The sequence below is a fragment of the Lonchura striata genome, chromosome 2 (assembly GCF_046129695.1).
Source record: "Lonchura striata isolate bLonStr1 chromosome 2, bLonStr1.mat, whole genome shotgun sequence".
Classification (NCBI taxonomy): domain Eukaryota; kingdom Metazoa; phylum Chordata; class Aves; order Passeriformes; family Estrildidae; genus Lonchura; species Lonchura striata.
This window is the reverse complement of record NC_134604.1, coordinates 29,821,572-29,842,765: the sequence shown is the minus strand read 5'-3', so window position 1 is coordinate 29,842,765 and position 21,194 is coordinate 29,821,572. Positions and strand designations below refer to the sequence as shown.

At 48.3% G+C, this 21,194-nt stretch overlaps 2 protein-coding genes across 2 annotated transcripts; one reads left to right on the top strand and one right to left on the bottom strand.

Moving 5' to 3' along the window:
• The first annotated feature begins 2,726 nt into the window (after positions 1 to 2,726).
• LPCAT3 (lysophosphatidylcholine acyltransferase 3) lies at positions 2,727 to 17,177 on the top strand. Its single transcript, XM_021549118.3, is given in 14 exon segments — positions 2,727 to 2,768; positions 2,770 to 2,923; positions 11,223 to 11,330; positions 11,444 to 11,550; positions 11,701 to 11,794; positions 11,878 to 11,915; positions 12,965 to 13,143; positions 13,548 to 13,656; positions 14,295 to 14,381; positions 14,669 to 14,835; positions 15,433 to 15,580; positions 16,096 to 16,254; positions 16,363 to 16,489; positions 16,618 to 17,177. Coding segments are annotated over 13 exon segments (1,509 nt in total). The 3' UTR covers positions 16,480 to 16,489; positions 16,618 to 17,177.
• A 1-nt stretch (position 17,178) lies between these two features.
• EMG1 (EMG1 N1-specific pseudouridine methyltransferase) lies at positions 17,179 to 21,090 on the bottom strand. Its single transcript, XM_021549124.2, has 6 exons — positions 20,941 to 21,090; positions 20,754 to 20,855; positions 20,309 to 20,450; positions 19,890 to 19,948; positions 18,272 to 18,421; positions 17,179 to 17,504 (listed from the first exon to the last, which is right to left on the bottom strand). The coding sequence occupies exons 1-6, from the start codon at positions 21,082 to 21,084 to the stop codon at positions 17,391 to 17,393; spliced, it is 711 nt and encodes a 236-aa protein (XP_021404799.1). The 5' UTR covers positions 21,085 to 21,090; the 3' UTR covers positions 17,179 to 17,390.
• Between the last annotated feature and the right edge of the window lie 104 nt (positions 21,091 to 21,194).

The window sequence follows — 21,194 nt, the reverse complement described above, 5'->3', positions numbered from 1 at the left end:
CTGCCTGGGAGAAGAGGCACTGCCAAGGCAGGGCACAACATTCCTGTCCCAGCTCCTCAGCATACAAGAAATGGTCCTGGAAGGAAAGTTTTGCAGGAGCTCCGGAAGAAGCATCTAGGATCTTGTGGCTCTGGTGTGTGGGAAAGCTGCATGAGCCACTGGAGCACAGTCAATGGAACCGGATTTGCTGAAGTTTCAGCAGCTGCATTCCCACTGTGTCACACTGAGCTCATGTGAACCTCAAGTTTCACATTAATACCCATGTAATGTTATGAAATTATGCTATATGTAAAGGACAGTAAATCAAGAGTTTTGGCTACAGCTCCTCCTCTCAAGAATAACACTGCCCTGATTATTAAAATAATAATACTACCATAAAAGTAGTGGTGGACTCATCGTGTTCTGACTCTTAAAACCTACTCTCAGAGCTGTGTTCTGACTCCGAGTGACTATCCACCGTTTAATCTAAACAGGTCAAATATAGCAACATTTCAAGCAACTGGAAACAATCTTGCAATGGAAATTGTTAGGCAATCTCACGAACAGATGCTGCTTCTGAAACTCTTCTCTGACAGCAGTAAATTACAGAACTAAGCAGATAAATTCTTGTCAAACGTGCCTTGAGCAGGGTCAGACAGCCATCATGCTCACATAGGACTGATTTACTTGGGAAAGTGGCCTAAACACCATAAACACACAACTGAATGTGGGAATGAGAGACAGATATGCCATGAAAAGCTACTCTTCAGAAATTGGCAAATTTGTCCACTAGTTAGGTTGGGCAAATACAGAAACCTGTTTATAGAGTCTAACCTGACAGAGTCAGCTACCCAGGAGGGTTTTTAAACCCTTGCTATTCATCTTGGCCTGAAACCTTGCACCTTACATTGCCTTCAGAGGACTTCTGGAGGAGAAGACCAGGCTCTCCCCTCCTTCATGCACTTCCTCACTCCCCAGTGCAAGAGAAATGTGAACCAAATGGAAAGAGCCCAGTGGATAGGTGACTAGAGTTTTGTTTTTGAGAAATCTGGATTTGTTTAGCCTGGAAAAGAGAAGGACAAGGAGAGGCAAGGTCTTTAGCCTAATCTCCTAAGTAAATGAGGTCTATGTGACCATGCTGCCAGTCAGTCCCTTTCCCAGTCAGATTTGATAAGAAATGGCATCTAGCAGGTGCTGGTGCTGCTGCCTAAGGGGTGGTGATAAGGAGGACAGACCAGGATAAAGAGGATGATTCAGCACTGGTTCAGGAGCCCAGAAAGGCTGGGAGCTTTCCAACCATGAAAATGTACAGCAATTATCCAGGCAATGCCCTGAGCAAATAGCTCCAGCTTTGAGTCCTGCATGTGAGCTGCAGTTTGGGTCAGAGAAATCCAGAGGTCTCTTTTCATGTGCACCTTTGTATTTGCCCCTCAGGTGAATTTATGCAACCAAGTGATCCAGCAGGAAAATGGTAACACAAACAAGGGAAGAGAATCACATCCATTGCACCCAAAACTTCAGCTGAGGGGAATTTGGTGTGCGCACATGGACAGCTGCATGAGGCAACACACCTAAGAGGCAGCCATCCAGCAGCTGAGTTATGAGGAGTCTGTGCGTGCCCAGCTGCTGAGTGACTAGAGGTTCACAGAATCCCAGAATTGCTAGGGTTGGAAGGAACTTCTGGGTATCCAGTCCAGCCTTCCTGCCAAGACAGGGTCACTTAGAGCAGGTGACACAAGAATGCATCCACGAAGGTTTTGAACATCTCCAGAGAGGGAGACTCCACAACCTGCCTGGGCAACGCATTTAGCACTCTGCCACCCTCAATGTAAAGTTCTTCGTCATGGAGGTGGAACTTCTTGGTTTAGTTTATGGCCACTCCTCCTCTCCCCGTTGCCGAGCACCACTGACACCGTGCGTGCTGCTGTGGCACGCTGAGCCGGGCGCCACAGGCGCAGGGCAAAGCACGGCTGTGCCAGAGTGCCCGTATGGGAAGCAGGTCCCTTAGGGCCACGTGTGCCAAGCAGCGGGGATGTGTCCTCCGGGAGCCGCTGGGCCACTGGGACCCGGCAGCGCTGGGGAAGCTCCGGCAGCGCCCTGCGCTGAAGCGGAGGCCAAGAGCAGGAACGGGGCTGTGTCCGAGGCCACGGCTGAGGCCAGGGCCAAAGCCAGAGGCAGCAGGCGGGACCGGAGGCGGAGGCTGGGCGAGCCCCGGCCGAGCCTCCGGCCGAGACCCCGCACGGCGGCCGAGCCCTCGCACCCCGGGGCCGAGCCCCCGGCCGAGCCCTCGCACCCCGGGGCCGACCTCCGCACCCCGGGGCCGAGCCCCCGCACCCCGGGGCCGACCTCCGCACCCCGGGGCCGAGCCCCCGGCCGAGCCCCCGCACCCCGGGGCCGACCTCCGCACCCCGGGGCCGAGCCCCCGGCCGAGCCCCCGCGCGCCGCCCCCGCTCCCGCCCTGCCCGCGCGCGCCCCGCGTCCGCGAATAACCCCGGCCCGCCCCGCCGCTCTCCTGTCCCGCCGCAGCCAATCGGGAGCCGCGCCCCGCCCCGCCCCTCGCGCCCCGCCCCGCCGGGCCCCCGGCCCCGCCCCCGGCCGCCGCTCCGCCAATCGCCGTCCGGCGGGGCCGGCCCGCGTCGCCGCCCACCCGCGGGTAACCTTTGCCTTAGTGCGCGCAGGGCCCCGCCCCGCCGCCACCGCTGCCCAATCGCAGGCGCGGCGGGGCGGGGCCGGCCGCGCCGCAGCCAATGGGCGCGCAGGGGGCCGCGCGCGGTGCGGGGGCCGCGGTGGCTGGTGCCGCTGCCGGGTTCGGGGCGCGACCGGCCGGCGGGGCGGCCGGCGGGGAAGATGGCGGTGGCGGGGTCCGCCTGGAGCCTGGCGAGGCTGGCCGAGGCCCTGGGCTCGTCGGAGCAGGCGCTGCGCCTCATCCTGTCCATCCTCATGGGTAAGGCAGGGCGGGGGGCGACGGGGCTGGCGCCCCGGGCGGGGCTCCGCGCCCGCCGTGCGAACGGGCGACCCCGCCGCCGCCGCCGCCGCCGGCGTGCCGCGCCACGCCGCGCGCCGGCCCGGGGCCGGGCAGCGCGTCGCCCGCGCGGAGCGGCACCTGTGCCAGCGCCGCCGCGCCAGGCCACGTGTGCGCGCCCGGCCGGCGGGCGAGATCCCGCCGCACCGGCGCCGCCCGGGCAGCCCGCGGAGTGCCCCGCAGCAGCTGCCCGGGGCCAGCCCCCGGCCCGCCCGGGAGCCCGCTCGCTTTCCCCGCGGGAGGTCAGGGTGCGGTCCTGGCAGGCCGCCTGTGCACGCAGGGCAAGGAGGAACCGGGGGTGCCTGCGAAAGACACCGATTCGGGTCCGTGTCCCGGGCACGGGAACTTTGTTCGCGATTGTCCCGTGGGTGCCCGGTGGTGCGTGTGCGTCCAGTGCCCCGTGAGCGTGTGTCCGGAGACGTGGCCGCTCGGGAATGTCCACGGCCCCGCAGGTGTTGCCCCGTCCGAGTGCAGGGACGTCACTGTCCGGGGACATCACCCCTTGTCTGCGGCAGTGGTGGCACGGTGAAGGAGAGGCGTGTCGTCAGGGGCACGGCCAGGCAGAGCGAGCAAAACCTTCCAGCTCGCTGCCAGGAGAACTGGGGTGATGTCCTGCGCTCCACCTGCAGCGCGAAGTGTGTTGCAAAACACAGGGTGCCTGCGCTTATGTAAACATGAGATGCTCGAGTTCCATGTGGAATGGTTAAGGCAGGGCTGGAGTTGTGATGTGGGCTGGTGATTGAGGGGGAGGTTGTAGCTCCCAAAACATTAATTCAGCTGTGTGTATACATCCTATCTGTGTAAATCACTGCAGATGCTCAGGGAAACTTTGGGTTGTGAAAGCATTTGATGGTGTAGTCACCTAGCAGAAAGGAAATACAAGCTTTTCTCTGAACCTTGAAAGTATATTTGAAGTGATACAGCCACTACTGTGTCATCTGTCACAATAAAGTTGCTTTGGCTAACTAGAAGTATAATATTTTTAAAGGAAATGCAAGCAAGAAAAACTGTGTCACTTCATAACCATGGTCTGCATCAGACTTATTTCTGCATGATTTAGTTTATGATGTGTGAGATCAAACTGAGCAAAACATTCTTCCTGTGAAGGGTCGATACAGGAGACTGAACTGGTTATCGTTTTGAACTCAATGTAGAACTTTGTTAAACCAAACTTCTATAAAGAAAAATATGAAGTAATAGGAAACACACAGGCCATGCATACAAGTGAGCATTAATTAGTCTAGCAGCTCCACACCTACCTCCAAAGGCGAAAAGTCCTGCTTCCCTTTCTCCCACGTCTCTCTCTGGTCCTTTAATTGTGATCTGATTGAGTTTACGTGTTTGGCAGCAACCTAAACCAGAAAAAGCAGACAGTTCACTATGAGGTTAGTCACCTGGATCAACCAAGGGACCAGTCTAACGAGTGCTGATGCAGAAAAGGCCCTAGAAATTGTGTGTGGAGGCAGCCACCGCAGAGGGATGGCTCTGGAGAATGCACCACAACTGTACTCTCTGAGTTGATTCTTGCTAGCAGTAAGTTGGGACACGACATCTGGGAGGGTGTTTCCTGCTCAGCGCCTTATGGGTGAACAGCACCAGTTCTTTGGAATGAGCAGCAGATAATTATTGTCCTAATGCTGATAAGAACTGCCTGCTGCAGAGAGCAGATTAAGGAAGCGTGAGTCTCCTGTGTGCTGTTACAAATGTTCCATGTGCAGTGTTGACAGTAAGCCACTGAGATGCCACAGTGTCCCCTCCCGAGGTAGGCCACCATCTGTTTTGCATAGTCTCAATGGATCTTTAGAATTTGTATTAAAATTCTGGGGAGCAGGGTCCAGAAGACTGCTTACTTCTCTCCCCTGCATGCCTCAAATGCATAAGCTAAACCAGGAGGCTGGAGCTGTGCTTTTCCCTGTCCTTTCTCCCTAGCTCAGTATCTTTTAATTAGATGCAGGAAAGCATAATTTCAGACAGCAAGGCTTCAGGGTATGCAAAACAGCCTTGCCTGCAGTTTGGCACTCTTGCAGGTCATGTAGGTTGAACCACGCAGGCAGAGGGGACTGACTCCAGCTCTCCTGCTTAATGGATGGGTAAGCACTGGGTGGTAAAGTGTTGTACCTGTACCATTGCTTTAAAAGGAAGGGCCAGACACTACTCCAGAGCAACATGAGAGGAGTGTGCTTTCCTTAGCCCTGCACAAAGGAATGTTCATTTAATTGCAGCTTAGTTTACAATCCTTTTAATCTCATTGGTAATGTAACTAATGCTGATGACCACTTCATAGGATGGCGTGGGGTATAAATGAAAGGCATTTCTAAAAGCTGTAAGTGGCATTAGGACATTAAGTATGGCTTTTCCTTCACTTCCTCCATTTCAGGTGTTTACATAGATTCAGGAAGAAAACTATTTTTTTTGGCTGCAGCTAATACTGCTGAATTATTTCAGAACAAGACCATGAAGGTGAAGCATTGTTCCAAAGGTGGACTAAAAAGTTGTTGCTTATTTCTTCCTCTGTGATGCAGTTTCCCATCTACACTGTGCAGTTTTACTGTGACAACAGTTTCTAGGGTTTCACTTTCAGAAGATCACCACAAACCGGTAAAAATAGTCTTCTGAAAAAGAGGAAGAATCACAAAGGACTTCTTGACTTCCTACATTAATTTCTGAAGAAAGCTGAATTATTGTTGAAAAAATAAGTCTGAATTTATTATCTTGATTCAGAATAAGCGTTCGCTTAGTAATGATCTGAAATAACCAAAAGAGGTCATTTAAAACTGTTGGCATTCTGACATAACTGAAAAAAAAAATAAATACAGGCTAGAATAAGAGAAGGAGAAAGAACATTCAAGAACTAAAACTAGAGTAGTCCTAAAGAGCACCACGTTGTTTCAGTGAACAAGTAACAGCACATTGCTCAGGAAATTATAGGGATTTTAGTTACAGTTTTGTATTTAAATCAGAGACAGGTTTATACATGCTGCAATTTTTAAGCAGAGACTACAGCTAGAATAGAGTCCCTTACCTGGATTGTACAAGATGAAAAACTTACTGCAGACTTCCCCCACGTAAAAATTTGCATAGGCAATCTTTGAAGAAAGTATTCTGCAATTTGGCAGCAATGCCAACAGCAGGAACACCTGAAGCACAGTTCTGGACCCTGCCACAATAAAAATTGTGATATGTCAGTACACTAATGTCTGTCAATCATATGAGAATGTCTTTGAGAGATGAGCTCCAGCTTGCACCCTTCAGTAGGTCCCAATGCTCCCACTGGAACCTGGAGCTGCTCCAATGGTGTTAAGGAGATAACAGGGTGTCTGTGCTGCTGCTCCTGTCCTCACATGAGAGGGGACAGATTTCTTTCCTGCTGTCACCGCTCAAAGCATAAGCCAGGGTACAGGAGACCTTATGGCCCTGTGCATTTAATACTTTATGTTGCTCATGTTTCTTGCATGGCTGTACAATCCCAAGAATTAAAGCTATTTATCTGACCATAGTATTACACAGTGCCTTGTGAGCTACCTGCAAAATATGGAGGGGAGCCAACATGCTGTTTACAGCCCTGAGCCAGGAATGACCCTGCTGGTTTGCCCAGACCTGCCAGGAAAAGCACTGGGAAAGTGCTCTTTCATTCCATGGACATAGCAGGGACCTGCAGAAAGTAACACATTCTTACCCAATGGGTGCCAGAAACCTACTGCTTCACTTGCAAGTTGGCTTACCTCCCCCTCTTCTACCTCTCATCAATTTTTTTACATGCTCTGCTTCATGCTTCCTGCAACCTGAAGATTTTTAGGCTCCCTGAAATTCTTCTTGTGGTCAACCAAAGCTGCTAGCTTATCCCAAATCAAGTTCCCAGCTGGTCAGCCAAGCAGGAACCTTACTACAAGGGCCCATGAGCAACTGATTCGGATGGGTAAGAGATGGGAAAAGTGTTAAGAGGCAGCAATGTCCTGTCATAAAACCAACCCTGAGTCACAGAACACTCATGTGCTGCCTTGTTTAAACTCTGAACTTCAAATAATACATCTTATTCCTTAAATAATAAAAAAAATAGATGGAGTTGAGTAATGCTACACACTGCCTGTGTCTACATTAGCAAGAAAAATGGTGCAATAGGAGCAGACCTATAGAACAGAATTGTCTGTGGGTTTTGAGCATTTGCTTTGGATTTGCCTCTGTCAGCTCATACACACTTATCACCCATTGACTGGAGTGTGTTTTCAGTTCAGTTTCATGTGAAGAGAGCCCTGTTCACATGCTTTGAGACAGTTTTGTTATGCAAACTAAAGCACCATAAGTGGACTTTAAAGGTAAACTCTTGAGCTGAATTAAAATGCTCATGTTTATGCACCCAGTGTTAAACAAGGTGTGGCACTTTTGCAGTGTTAGAAACAGAAAATAATAACTTTGAAGTTAAATTACTAGGTAAGGCTGATATTTTAACACTTGTTTTCCCCTGTTGTCCCATTCCTTTTTGTTTTAGCATTCTTATAAAAAAATTGAGACAATTGCCCTGCTGGATGTTAACAACAGAGGAGTTAAATGTTCAGCAAAAGGGAGAAGAGGAAAATAGAGGTACTGGCTTGAAGATGAGATAGAGCTAATGCATATAAAAGAGGAAATAAAAGGAGCAGAGATGAAAAGAATGTTTCCACTGTTCTTATTTGCAGCTTTATCTCTGGAAAAAGAGAGATATCTTAATCACCCAGTCCAGAAGATGGCAAACTTGACAGCGCTGTTTTTGCTTGGGCTTAGTAGAACTTTTCTCCTGCCTAATCCACTTTCTTGATTATTTAACTTTTGCTCAGTTAGATTGTATCTGTGGACAAGGCTGGGCTTTGTGCAGTGGCCCATTACTCTCCCAAATGGCCATAGCCAAGAAGCTGAGCTTGTCCTTTCCTTCCATCTCCATGGTCCACTTAACCAGAGGTCATCCTCTTGTGCCCGTGAAGTAATAAAATAAAAATCATCTCAGTTGCTAATTCCATTCTCTAGAAAATGTGTCTAGAGGGAAAACCCAGCTCTGTGTGCAGGCTGTTTTTCAGCTCCGTGGTGCATAGGGAAGAATAAGCTTGGATCAGAGATTCCCTGCTGTTTTCTCCAGGAGTCTTGCAGCCGCTTTCCCGCCTCGGTCCACTCTGCTTAGGGAGCCATGAAAGAGGAGTTTGGCAGAGTGGGAGCTGCTGGGCAGAGCCTCTTGGCAGCAAGGATCAGGGACTCTTGTCCTGTTGCTCTGAATGACAGAAGCAAAGCAGCGCAGCGTTTCCTGCCACTGGCATATCCAAAGGTGACATCCAGCTTGCCAGAAGGCAACCATAACTCCAAAAGCTGCTGTGCTAATTCAGGCTGCTTCAGGGATGTGGTAGTAGGGCAGGAGTACTGGTGTTGTTATCAGCAGAAATTGTTTGTTGTTTAATAGATAGTTTATCAGTGTTCAGAAGGGCAGAGGCCACATCAGAATGACCATTGCTACCCCGAATCCGCTGCTGTTTGGGGGTTAAAGTTTGTATCTGCAGCATGCAACTGGCCCAGCTGTAAAACTGAGAAAATTATCCCATGCAGCAAAACAGTAGGTAAACTGCAGTCCAGAGTACTAACAAGTTACTCTAGATATCAGAAGAATTTAGGCTGATGTTGTGACTTTTGAACTGGAACAGCAGCCACGTAATGCAAGACCAGACTTTATAGTTTCTAAAAACATGGATGCAGTATGTATTATTAGTAACTCTCTATTTGCAAGGGTTCATAATTCTTTTTCCTTCAGAGCAGCATTACCCAAACCATGACATGATCTCCTGCTAAAAAGGAGCACAGCTGACAAATGAGACAGGTCTCAGAAAGAGTAGGAACACTAGTTACATTATAGTATTCAGTCATACTTTAATTATGCCTACAGAAATGGCTAGAGGGGGGGAAATGGTAGAAATTGACTGTTTTGCAAAGTATTAGTGTTTATTAAGAGTGGGAGACCCTGTAAAATGAAGGTTTAAAACTATGCATATTGATGAACAGCAGTAAATTGTGCTTTGCCTGTGTTTCTGATTTTTCTGCCCTTCAATCAGAAGGGGGAAACATTTTTCCACAGTAAACCTCAGCTTTTTAACTTTTGATCTTATCTTATAGTAAAACTTCATCTTTTTTACCACTTTCAATTTCTCAAAGCCAGTTCTTCCTATGTTTATTAAATTCAGCAGGAAGATTGGCTCATGAACAAAGAATCCCCATTTGTATATTTCTGAGTAAAAGGCCAGTAGAAAATACTAGTTTATTTTTATTTTTTTAATCATGTGAATTGCTCTAATTCTCTGAGTTACTCCTGTATCCCCAGAGAACCCATGTGATGAACTCTCTTTGCCAATTCCCTCTTTCCCCCTCAGCTGGTGTTCAGGGCAGCAGTGGGGTGGAATGGGACAGAAGTGGGCCATGTAAAAAGCATGGAAGAGCGGGAAGGGAGAGAGAGGGATGGCTTGCGTAAGGCATTTTATAGGGGAGTTTGGAGCTGCTGTTTTGGAAGGGAGAGCAGGCTGGATGTGCAGGAGGGAGGTTGCCAGGCTCTGGGAGCAGAGAGCCATGGTATGTGGGGCTGGCCAGAAAGCAGCCTGTGGTGAGGAAAGCGTGGGACACAAAAGGAGGAAGGAACAGCAACAAGGAGGCAGGGAAAACCGAAAGAGGGGTGGCAGGAGGCTGAGGAAATGGGGTGCAGCAGCTCGGTTTCAGGAGGCAGCAGGTACACATCTGGACACAGTAGAACATGAGCCCAAAAGGATTTAGAAAAGAGTCCCAAAGTCCCCAACTCCAGGGCTCCCTCCCAAGGGATTTGCGGGGATGGAGAGGGCCTTAAAATGGCTCCAGCCTGTTAAAACTGCCAGACATGTATTTAAATAACATGACAGAGTTTCTCATTTCCTCTCACAGTAGTGACTAGAGTTGGCCTTGCTTATTGGAAGCCTTCCATCCATCATACACTTCTCGGCAGAATGTGCATTTCATCACCTTTTATTACTGCTCCATATAAAACATGACCACCTCCTGCTACTACTGCTCCATTAGTGCACGTAGCAGAGTTCCATCCACCCCTCCTGGTTACAGCTAGGAGGAGAAGTAGTGTGGTATGTGATGAATTTCCCCTTATTTTGAGTGGGGTAAGAGAACACACAGGCTTGCAAAGTAGCGCAATAAAGTTACAGAAGGCCAGAATTAAAGTGACTTCTGGTATTCCAGTTCAGCACCTTGTGCACATGGCTTTAGAAACATTAATTGCAATGCTTCCTGTGCCACTGTATATTAAGACATATTGTATTTACTGTCTGCTACGTGGCAGTGTTTATTGCATGCTTTGTGTAACTCACCTAGACAACAGAATTTAATTGAATCATGGTGTTCTGTGTGACACTTCTCACTGTACTACCAGAGTGTTTCACAAATGTTTGCTTCTCACTTGAGCCACAGATGAATAATCTGGAGGCATTCCTAACTTAGACTAGAAGTTACCTCGCAGAAAATGCAAGGAAAAAACCCTTCCACTTTTCTTAGCTGCTCCATATGAAATGCTTCTGACTGATTTTTTTTTTTCCAAAAATACCACATGCGTAGTACCAGTGGATTTCAGTTACAGCTTTGTGTACCCAGTAGTTCACAAATCAGATGCAAATCTGAAGTTGCAGAGTTAGAAAAGCAAGCATATCTTATTGGAGGTCACCTGAGGAGCTCTGAAATTAAAGCTGAAAGAACTCATTGAGGTGGGAGTGGGACTGGGGTTTTTTGGATGTTGTTATGGTATTAACCATAAAGTTTTTCCCTTCCCCACCCCTTTTATTTTTTTTTAATATAGCTTCTTGCCATGTTCATTGTATTTGTCACATAATTTGGAAATGAATCACAGGCTAAAGTGTGATACATGTATTTCAGCATTATCCATCTCATATATTGAATGAGGCCAGGAAATGTAGTCCTGCCATTTTTTGCACTTCAATTTCAGTTTTACTATAATTATGTTCCTGTTGAAGTATTTACTTCCATACAGAGTAATTAATCTGGAGTCTGTCTCCTAAGATGCAAATGTAGTATCAGGAATTTACACCACACCCTGTGTTGATAATGTGTGATGTAAAGTACATGTTCCTAATGACATGTTCAGAAAAGCTGTAGTTTGCTTCATGACAAATACTTGTCTAAACTTATTTCCAACTCTTCCTTTTTTTTTTTTTTTTTCTCTCAGGATATCCTTTTGCCTTGTTCCAGCGCTATTTCCTCTTCCAGAAGGAGACCTACCTCATTCACCTCTACAATGTCTTCACAGGACTCTCAATTGCTTACTTCAATTTTGGTAAGATGAGTTTGGGAAGAGAGAGCTGCCTGGCCCAGGGTGTGCTGTGATTTGGAGGACCTATACATGTAATTTCTATTTCTTATCTCTCTCTTTCTTTTTTCCACCCACAGGGACGCAGTTTTTTCATTCCCTGCTATGTGTCCTAATCCAGTTCCTGATACTGAGACTAATGGGTCGCACAATCACTGCTGTCATCACCACATTTCTCTTTCAGATGGTAAACCCTCTTTCTTATTCCCTGGGTTTATAGAAGGGAGGCCTCTGTTCAGTTTGGCACTTCAGTAGCAACTGTGGGTGGAAAAGTGGAGGCAGATCAAAACCAGCTGGAGGAATTAGTTTGAATAACCCAAACAATGGTTTCTTTCAGACATACCTTATGGCTGGATATTACTTCACAGCCACAGAGCATTATGACATCAAGTGGACAATGCCACATTGTGTCTTGACACTTAAGTTGATTGGTGAGTGACACCTCTCTTCTCTCTCTTGTGCTCTGCGAGCTGTGCCCACTCCAGGGCTTCAAGTCACTCTTTCTCACCTCCAGGTCTGGCCATTGATTACTATGATGGAGGAAAAGATCCGGTGAGTTAGACACCATTTCTCCGTCATTCCATGCTGTCCCAGTGAGCTAGAGATCAGAAAACCAAGTTCAAAGGATGTGAGTTAGCAAGCTGCATTGTTAGGTAAAAACCACAGCTGAGAGGGGAGCCTCTGGGAGTGTTTGAGGGCACTGAATTCTAGACTGGAACAAAATCATTTGGAATAGAAACAGAAGTGACTAGAGATGGACAGAAATTGTTCCAGTTATGTCAGAATATTACTCTGCACTCTTCCAAATTCCCCACCATCTCCTTCCCCCAAATCTATTGCTTTAGATTCCCAATCCCTGATGCTCTGTGTCTTGTGGGTGATGTACCTTTAACTTGCAGACAATCAGTACTGGATCTCAGTTCCCATCTGCCTTTCCTTTGATTAGTCTTGCCATGTGCTTGTCAATGGTTGCCCTTTACCATTTGTTAGGACTCTGTTTCTAGCTCAGATGAAACAGAGAAGTTGCACAGCAGTTTGTGGGAGAGGGCACTATACATGCTACAGTCCCTCAATACTGCTTCAAGTACCTGCATTCCCCATCTCCTGTCTGAGGCCTGACCAAGTCTGTAGCATCCATGGAATCACTGCTGACTGCAGGAAAATGAGGTCAAGATGAAACTTCCTGAGCTGAAGCTTCAAGTATTTAAAAACAATTTTTGCACCAAGAAGTAGGAATTGTAGCATGATAAGGTCTTGGGAGAGTACATGAAATTGCAGTCAGGGACTGGAATAGATCAGATACAGTGCTCATACTATTCCTATCTTCTGCCAGGGATGCATGTCAGTGGATCCCTTCCATGTTTGGAGCTTATTTGGGAAGAGACCTGTGCAGCTGGTCTCAACCATTGGATCTTGTTGCTGTTTGGAGGGGGTAGACATAGAGAGGGCTGGGGAGAGGAATGGACATGAAGTACCAAGTGTAAAGTTCCATGTCCATGGGGAGCAAGAATGGAAACCAGTAAGGAGGCAGGGTGAGGACATAACATAGAGAGCTGGATGAAACTCCTGGGATGATGTTAATGCCGCTCCCTTTGGTGCAGGAGTTCCTGACCCCTGAGCAGCAGCGATTTGCTGTTCGGGGGGTTCCTACTTTGCTGGAGGTCTCAGGATTCTCCTATTTCTATGGTGCCTTCATGGTTGGGCCTCAGTTCTCCATGACAGACTATCAGAAACTGGCAAGGGGTGAGATGACTGACGTTCCAGGCCAGAGACCCAATAGGTAATACAAAGCTGCTTGGCTTCCCCCCTTCTTATGATCCGAGAATGCCGAATCCTCCACGTTCCCTGCAGCAGACTGCCTTCTTACCTGGACACAGAAATACTGTGACCAGAAGTGATTTACGAGACAAGGCAGTCTTTCAGAAGTCACTCGTAACTCTGCTTCATGTCCCAGCATTGTTCCAGGGCATGAACATCAACAACCATTTGACATCTTTAGTACAGACTCGGTTCCAACCTAATGTTTGCATCCCAGCTTCCAAACAGAGGCAGCTGCTGCAGTGGAATGTGGTGTCTCCCTATCGCTGTCTCCCCTACCTCCTCCTCTCCACCAGTTTTTAAAACTGTGAGTTTGATGGTCTCTTTCCAAGGCATTTCTTTGACCTTTGTATTTTTCTTTCTCAGTTTCATGCCTGCTCTCAAGCGTCTGAGCCTGGGTCTCTTGTTTTTAGTGACCTACACTCTGTCAAGCCTGTACATCTCTGATGAGTACCTCACCTCAGATGACTATATGGTATGTATTCACATGGCCTAGTGGGGTGTGGAAGAATTCCACTTCTCTGGTGGGCACTGGATCTACAAGAGTGGAATTATTTTTTAATTGCTTTTTTTATTTTTGCCTCAATTTAAAAATAAGTCAGCAACTAGGGATAAGATTTTCCACAGCTAATTTAGCTTTACCACCTGTCCTGATGATTCCATCTGATGCAGAATAGGAATGGGAGAACTGAAACAAATGAAAACTTTTACAAATAGATGATTAAATGTTGCTGTTGATTTTGGAACTCTAACATATATATTTTATGACCTTTTAACAACTTTCTTTTTAACCATTATGTGCAAAGAATTTCACTAGAGTAACTTGTAAGGCTTACCATAATCTTTTATGTTCTTGGAAAGCTCCTAGCAAATAATTTCTACCGGCATTTTGATTATGCTAATCCCAGAGTCTTCCCAAACTCTACCTATTTCAGTACAGCCAAATATAACCAAAGGAAAGAGAATGATGCGTAAGTTTGCGATAAGCCTGGCAGCCCAGTCGGTATATCTTAACACAGATTAAAACAAAAGACAGTGATGAAATACCTTGTGCCATTATGGCCACTCAACTCCAGGTTTTATTTTTACTCTGTTTCACTCTTATCTCTGCAGGAGAAGCCTTTCTGGTTCCGTTGTGGTTACATATTGATCTGGGGAAAAATTATACTCTACAAATACGTAACTTGCTGGCTTGTTACGGTGAGTCTAGATGTCGTTCCAGAAGCAAAAGACAAATTAAAAAAGGTCCAAGCCTCTTGGACTTTGCACTAAATGGAAGAAATCCAAATATCTGGAGATCAGTGCAGGTCAGTTCAGCTTGCCTTCAGTTAGCATAGGCTAGCTAACTAAAAGGCAGTTTTTAATCCAATTGTTCCATCTATAGCGATGCTCTCAGCACAGTGAGAGTCAGCATTTCCTCAGCTCTGCTTCTCCAGCAAAGATAGGGCAATATTTTCATCTTATCTTTCTTGTGCATTTTTTGACAGGAAGGTGTCTGCATCCTTGTTGGTCTGGGGTACAATGGGAAAGACAAGAATGGAAAGCCTTTGTGGAATGCTTGTGCCAACATGAAGGTCTGGCTGTATGAGACAACACCTTTGTTCACAGGGACCATTGCTTCTTTCAACATCAACACCAATGCTTGGGTTGCCCGGTGAGCAGGACAAAATTCTCCTTCTATAATGTGTCAGTTCTGTCCTGTCAGCAGAACCAAGACCTTAGGCTAAGCAGGAGCATTAGAGGAAGAATCTTCCAGTTTTCAGTTTGTGCACCTTTTCCCATGTTTTGCTGCTGTGCCCTTTGAAACAGGTTATTGGGGTACTGGGTTAGAGAGATCTATTAATTCACCTGGAATGGCAGTTCATTAATAAAGGTAAACAGCTGATGGCAGCATAGACTAGAATGGGACTACAGTGAGCCCTTGGGGCTGCCTGCCTGCTCAGCCAGCCACAGAGCTGCTCTGACAGCTGCTTCCTGCATCGTGGCTCTTGGTGCTCCCCACTCCAAACTCAGATGGGTTTTGGTTCAGCACTTCCTGGGACCCACAGCTAAATTGTACATAATGACCCCCTTCTCCTCCTTATAGCTGGGATTTCTTTAAGACTCTTTTGATGTAGGTTTTGCCCTGGTCATGCTGTTCTGGCACCACGGGGCATGCAAAGGCATCGGGTCCTCTGGGCCCTTCATCCCTATAATAGCCAGGGGAGGGCAGAGAATAACTTGGAAGCACTTTTTTTCTTTTCTGCTCTAGCTACATCTTCAAGCGCTTGAAGTTCCTGGGCAACAAACTGCTGTCACAGGCACTGGCCCTGTTCTTCCTGGCCATTTGGCACGGGCTGCACTCTGGCTACCTGGTGTGCTTTCAGATGGAGCTGCTTATAGTCATCGTGGAAAGACAGGTGCGCTGTGTCTGACTTACCAGAACAGGGGGGCCTGTGTTAGCCTCTTGCCCTGAGTCTGGGAAGTGCCACACTGAAGGCTTTACTTGCATTAAATATGAAAAATAGCTGCTCACTTTGGAATTGGTTTTCAAGCTTGGCAGGTTTTTGATCTCAAGAGTTCAGTAGGTTGCTGCCTTCTGCGTGGGCAAACCATAGATATACTGCAGAAGCTGACAGGGAGAGAACTGGAAAACTTGGCATAGGAGCAGAGGGCAGCTGAAGTGCTTGGCAGCTGGAAAGATTGGAGGACAAACACATGAGCTGAATGCCTCTGTTTAATCTCCTAGTACTGACAGAACAACATTCCTTATTAAAATGTATTTTCTTAAAACGTATTTTGCTACTTTTTTGAGACTATCTGCTTACTAAAACACATCTTACACAGCTGGAAAGAGAACTTTGGTTCCAGAGCCTGCATATACAGCCACAGGACACTCAACTGTTAAGAATGATGGTTTTTTTCTTTAAATTAGGTCATGAACCTTGTTCGGGACAGTCCTCTCCTAAGCACTTTGGCCTCCATCACTGTCTTGCGGCCCATCTTCTACGTGCTGCAGCAGACTAACCACTGGATGTTTATGGGTTACTCCCTGGTGCCATTTTGCCTTTTCACCTGGGACAAATGGATGAAGGTATTTAGTAGCTACAAACAGACAACCCCATGTGCTCAACCCTGTTCCCTCCATCCCCTCCCCTGTGTTCTTGGTTGCTGATCCCCAACCCTGCCTTTCCCTTTACAGGTGTACAGGTCTATTTATTTCTGCGGCCACGTGTTGTTCTTCACCTTACTGCTGGTGTTGCCTTACATTCGCAGATTAATTGTGCCACGAAAAGAAAAGCTAAAAAGAGCAGAATAACAGCCAAAAGGTAAGGCTGTATGAGATAGAGACCAGGAGGTAAAGTGGGGCAGCAATGCTGCAGCCCAAGGTGAAAGGCAAGGTGACAGGTAAACATCAAATCAACCAAAGCAAATATAGGGCTCCTCTGTTTTTCAGATTGTACCACCTGTGCATTCGTAGGAGTTGATTTAACACTCCGGAAGCAAAGCATCACCTGCCACGTTTGCTGTGTTGAAGTATGACTATTTTTCAACGCAAGGAGGGGGAAGGAGAAAGCACAGGGTCAGAGACCCGAAAGGAGGGGATCCGAGCGAGCCTCCTTGAGACCCTCCACCTTCTGTCTGTTGCCTTATCTCTGCCGCCCCGCGGCCGGCACTCGTCTCTCCGCTGACACCGGATGATTGTACCACACTCACGGCAGGTGCTGCGTTGGATTGGAGCCACCTTCTGACTTTTCTACGTTTGTCATCTAAGATAAAAATTGCTCCTGGTCTTTTTAACATCGGCTTCAGCTCCTTTCCTCTTGGGTGCTTCGGTGTGGGAGTGTGAACTGTCACATGCCACCGAGCAAGGCGATTCTACAGGACCAAGTGACACCGGGGTGAGCAGGGCACAGCTAAGAATTCCAGCTCTGTGACAAATTTGGGCCAAGTCCCTGCTATAAGGGGATCCAGCCTGCCCACATATGAAAAGTGAGAAAGTAAAATTCACAAGCACTTTTTACTCAAAAAAGGTACCTTTAATAGGAGGAAAAAAGGTCAACAGGGCAGTCCATTTTAAGTCTCATTGCTTCAGAAGCTACAAGGATGAAGTTGAAGTGTTTTCCAGGAGCCCAAAGCTGCACCAGGTCCACATCCAAGTTAAAAAGCCCTTCTAGAATGTGAAGTCACTGTATACAAGTCCATCATGACAGCAGTAGCAGCAGAAGCTCATACTACTCCCCACACTTCCTCAAAGGCAGTAGTAATTTTAGCACATGTCAGGGCAGCAGAAAGGGGATAGTTGCTGATGGAGACCATCTTTTCTGTATAGTCAACACTGACCTGGAGAAGAGGGAGGAGAAATAGAAAAAAAAAAAAAAAAAAAGTTGCAAAAAGTTTTCACTGAGCCTCATCTCCATTAGTACAAGAAAGACAAGGAGCCACTGGAGAGGGTCCAGCAAAGGCTAGACAGATTATTCAGACATGGAACCATCTCTTATGAGAAGAGACTGCAGGGTCTGCTTTGTGTAGGGAAGGGAAGACTGAGAGGGGATCCCATTAATGCACATAAATATCTCAAGTGTGGGTGCCAAGAGATGGTGCCAGACTCTTTCCTCCAGTGCCCAGCAACAAGGCAAGGAGCAATGGCCATAAACTAAAACACAAGGAAGTTTCACCAAAAAAGAAGGAAGAACTTCTTTATTATGAGGGTGGCAGAGAACTGAACATGCTGCCCAGGGAGGTTGTGGAGTCTCCCTCTCTGGAGACGTTCAAAATCTACCTGGACATGTTTCTGTGTCACCTGCTCCAGGTGACCCTGCCTTGGCAGGGAGTTGGATTGGATGATCTACAGAGATCTCTTCCAACCCTAAGACCTGCAGAGGCACAGTATTTCCTCAGCAGGGAAACTGCCAGCCTCTGCTAATGCACTCCCCTTGGGAGGGAGAACAGTCCCAAATGTAGCAGTTTTGAGCCTTTTTTTGACAAGCATATGAGGGGAGGGGGGGAATGGGGATGGGGAAACCAAGCCAAGAAAAGGGCAGATAAAACCTCCATACTGAACACAAGAAACCTTTCCACAACCCCAGATAAGGGATGCACACACTTACTGAGCCGTGGGCAAAAGCTCCCACCACAATGACAACTGGCTCTGCTGCAGGAACCAGCTCCCGCAGATCTGACACCTGTGACACTGCAAAAGAGGTGCCAATCTTCATACAGCCCACGGGCAAATGGTCAGTGACTGGGTTTTTTATCACCTACAGAAAGCAGAAAATGAATAGAGGTTAGAGGTAACAGACCCTCTTGACACATAGCTAGAGCCATTGTTTGCTAAAATCAACAGACAAACAAAAAATCCATCAGCTGTTTGCAGGCTGCATTCAGGACTGGTGCATCTCGAGCAACCCATCCTCATTGTCCTTGGTGTTTACAAAATACCACGGTGGTGTCATTCCACAACCAACACTGTCATTCCACAATTCAACATCACAGACTGCCCTCACCCAAAAAATCAAATGCCCTTGAGGTACACATCCTGTTTCCCTATCCCCCCCCGACTACCCACCAAGTACAGCCGGGTCCTTGAGCAAAAACAATCCCAGATGGGTGGAGATATGCCCAAGGTACAGGTGATGTTCAGGTAGATGAGTCTTAGCTGTGGGGAGCAGTAGAACGAGTAGCAGAGCTCCCCATGACCAGCAGTGCAATTCCTGAATAATCCAAAATTGAAAAAGTCCACAAGACCTTCTCCCAAGTGACAGTAGGCAATATAGAATAGCCAGGGGAAGCTGAGGCACAGCACTGCTCCCAGGAAGAGCATCCCAAACACCACCTTCTCCTGCAAAGAAGGCATGAAGTACTCATTGGGCAGCAGGGTCAGGATCCCCAGGCACAGGGACAGAACAAACCCCAGCAGGTGTGTCCAGATGTTGCCAGTCTCAGTGTGTACCTGGAAGATGCTCTTGAAACAGGCACAGAGGGATGGCAAGGAGGACTTGTAGTCCCCTATAGGCAATTCTGTGTCATCTTGGCTGGCAAGCAGGCAGCTGCTGGGATTTAAAACCACTCTCCTTCTTTGGGGAATCCCGATTTTCCAGAAGAAACTTACAAAACACGTTTAAGTCCTGGTTAGTTCTTTGCTTCTGGGAGTCTTACTGACCTGCCTGCTGACCTGTGTCATTGGGCAGGGGCACTGGCTAGGGCTGAGCCTTCTCTGCCAAGATGCCATTACCATCACCTTCCTCAGGCTGCTGCTTTTCTGGCCTTTTCCAGCCACAGGGGTGGTTCTTCATCGGAGGAATCTGATATCCGATAAATCTTTTGTCCATGTGGTTTATCCAGTCTCCCCCTCCGTGACTGCAGAAGCCATTCAAGTTAATTACATCTTCATTTCCACCTCTCTCTGCCTTTTTGAAAGCTGTACCCAGAAAGTGTCAATGCCCATGCGTGGCAGTCAGGCTCACATGAGGAACAGATCCCTCAGCTCCAAAGACTGGTGTGTTTGGGGTTTCCTTCCTGCAGCAGCAGCTCCTAGCCAGGTTAGCATGTGGGGCAGCTCCCCTGAAACCAGGGCCACCAGCGAGGATAGGACGGGATAGATCAGAAACCACACCCACAATCAGGACTCGCAACCAAAAAAACACCTTCTCCCCATCGAGAAAAAATCCCTCCTACATTCCATTACAATGTTGCAATATTTGCTGTGAACAGTTACAAAATATTTACCTTCAGCAGTTTCTGAGGCCCATCAGCTGCTCTAACACTGAGCTTATGTAACAGCTGAACTGGCAAAGAGAAAACAAAACAAGAAAAATCACTTAAGCTGTGTGGCGATTTGTTGGATGAATCCCATGCTTTGCCTAACCTGAGGTACACCAAAAGTCCACCTTTAGAGTTCCTATCACAGTCTGAAAGAATTTATTTTGCTGACAGCACAGCCTCCTGCAGGCACTCTCCACTGTGCTAAGGAGCACACAGCTGGGGTATGCATCCTGGAACATCCCAGAAAGATGCTCTCGCTTCTGTGCTCTTTTCTCACTTTCACATCGTAAGGTCGGTGCTAGTTTTTCACTTTACCCGAAATTCCCCCAGTCCTGACTACCTCCCTGCATTATTCTGTAGCTGGTGTAGTTTGAATTGCTTACCCATTAGCCCACAGAATCGATCAAAAGTTCTTGGGATTCTGGTCTGGGGATTGACTTCAATGAGAACATTTTTCTTGGTGTGGATATAAACCTGTAGGAGCCCAGCCCGATTCAGGGGGCTGTCCATGAGCATCAGGAGACTCTGAAAGTGAAAAGCACACGATAGTGGAAATAGAAAGGCATAAGAGAGAAAATTTTAGGGAAAATTGATGCTTAGCCCCCGCAAATGCAGACGGGAGCGATGTCGAGGCTGAAAGCTCATCTCATTACGGGACGGGACACTGTAATGCTAAGAAATCAAGCCCACACCCAAACTCAGACTCAGCTTAAAGCCCACCAGCACAGCGGGGGAGCCCAAACTCGGCCCCGGGCTCCAGGGGCACCGGCGGACGCCCGGACCCGAGGGGCGATGGCCCCGAGCCGCCCCGCCGGGCCCAGCGGGTACCTGGTGCGTGATGTCAGGCCGCACCTCCCCGGGGTCCCGGCCATTCCGCAGCAGCAGCGCCTTGTGCTTGTCGCAGTTCAGCAGCTCGAACGTCTTCCCCACCTACGGCCAAAGCACGGACGGGTGAGCGGCGAGCGAGACCATCCCGGGCACGCCCGGACCCGCCCCGATCTCCCGCCGCCCACACCTTCACGGTCTCCAGGCTCGCCCCCTCCAGCACGACGAGGAGCCGGCGCTGGCCGCGGAGCCGCTTGGCGCCCGGCGAGCGCCCTTCATCCTCCTCCTCTTCCTCCGGCGGCGCGGCCCCACGTGCCCGCCTGGGCGCCGCCATTTTGTCACGCGGCCCCGCCGGCCCCGCCCCGGCCCCGCCCTTCCCGCCGCGGCCACCCAAGATGGCGCCGGGGCGCGCCCTCGATCTGGCTCCGGCCGGACCCGCTTCCG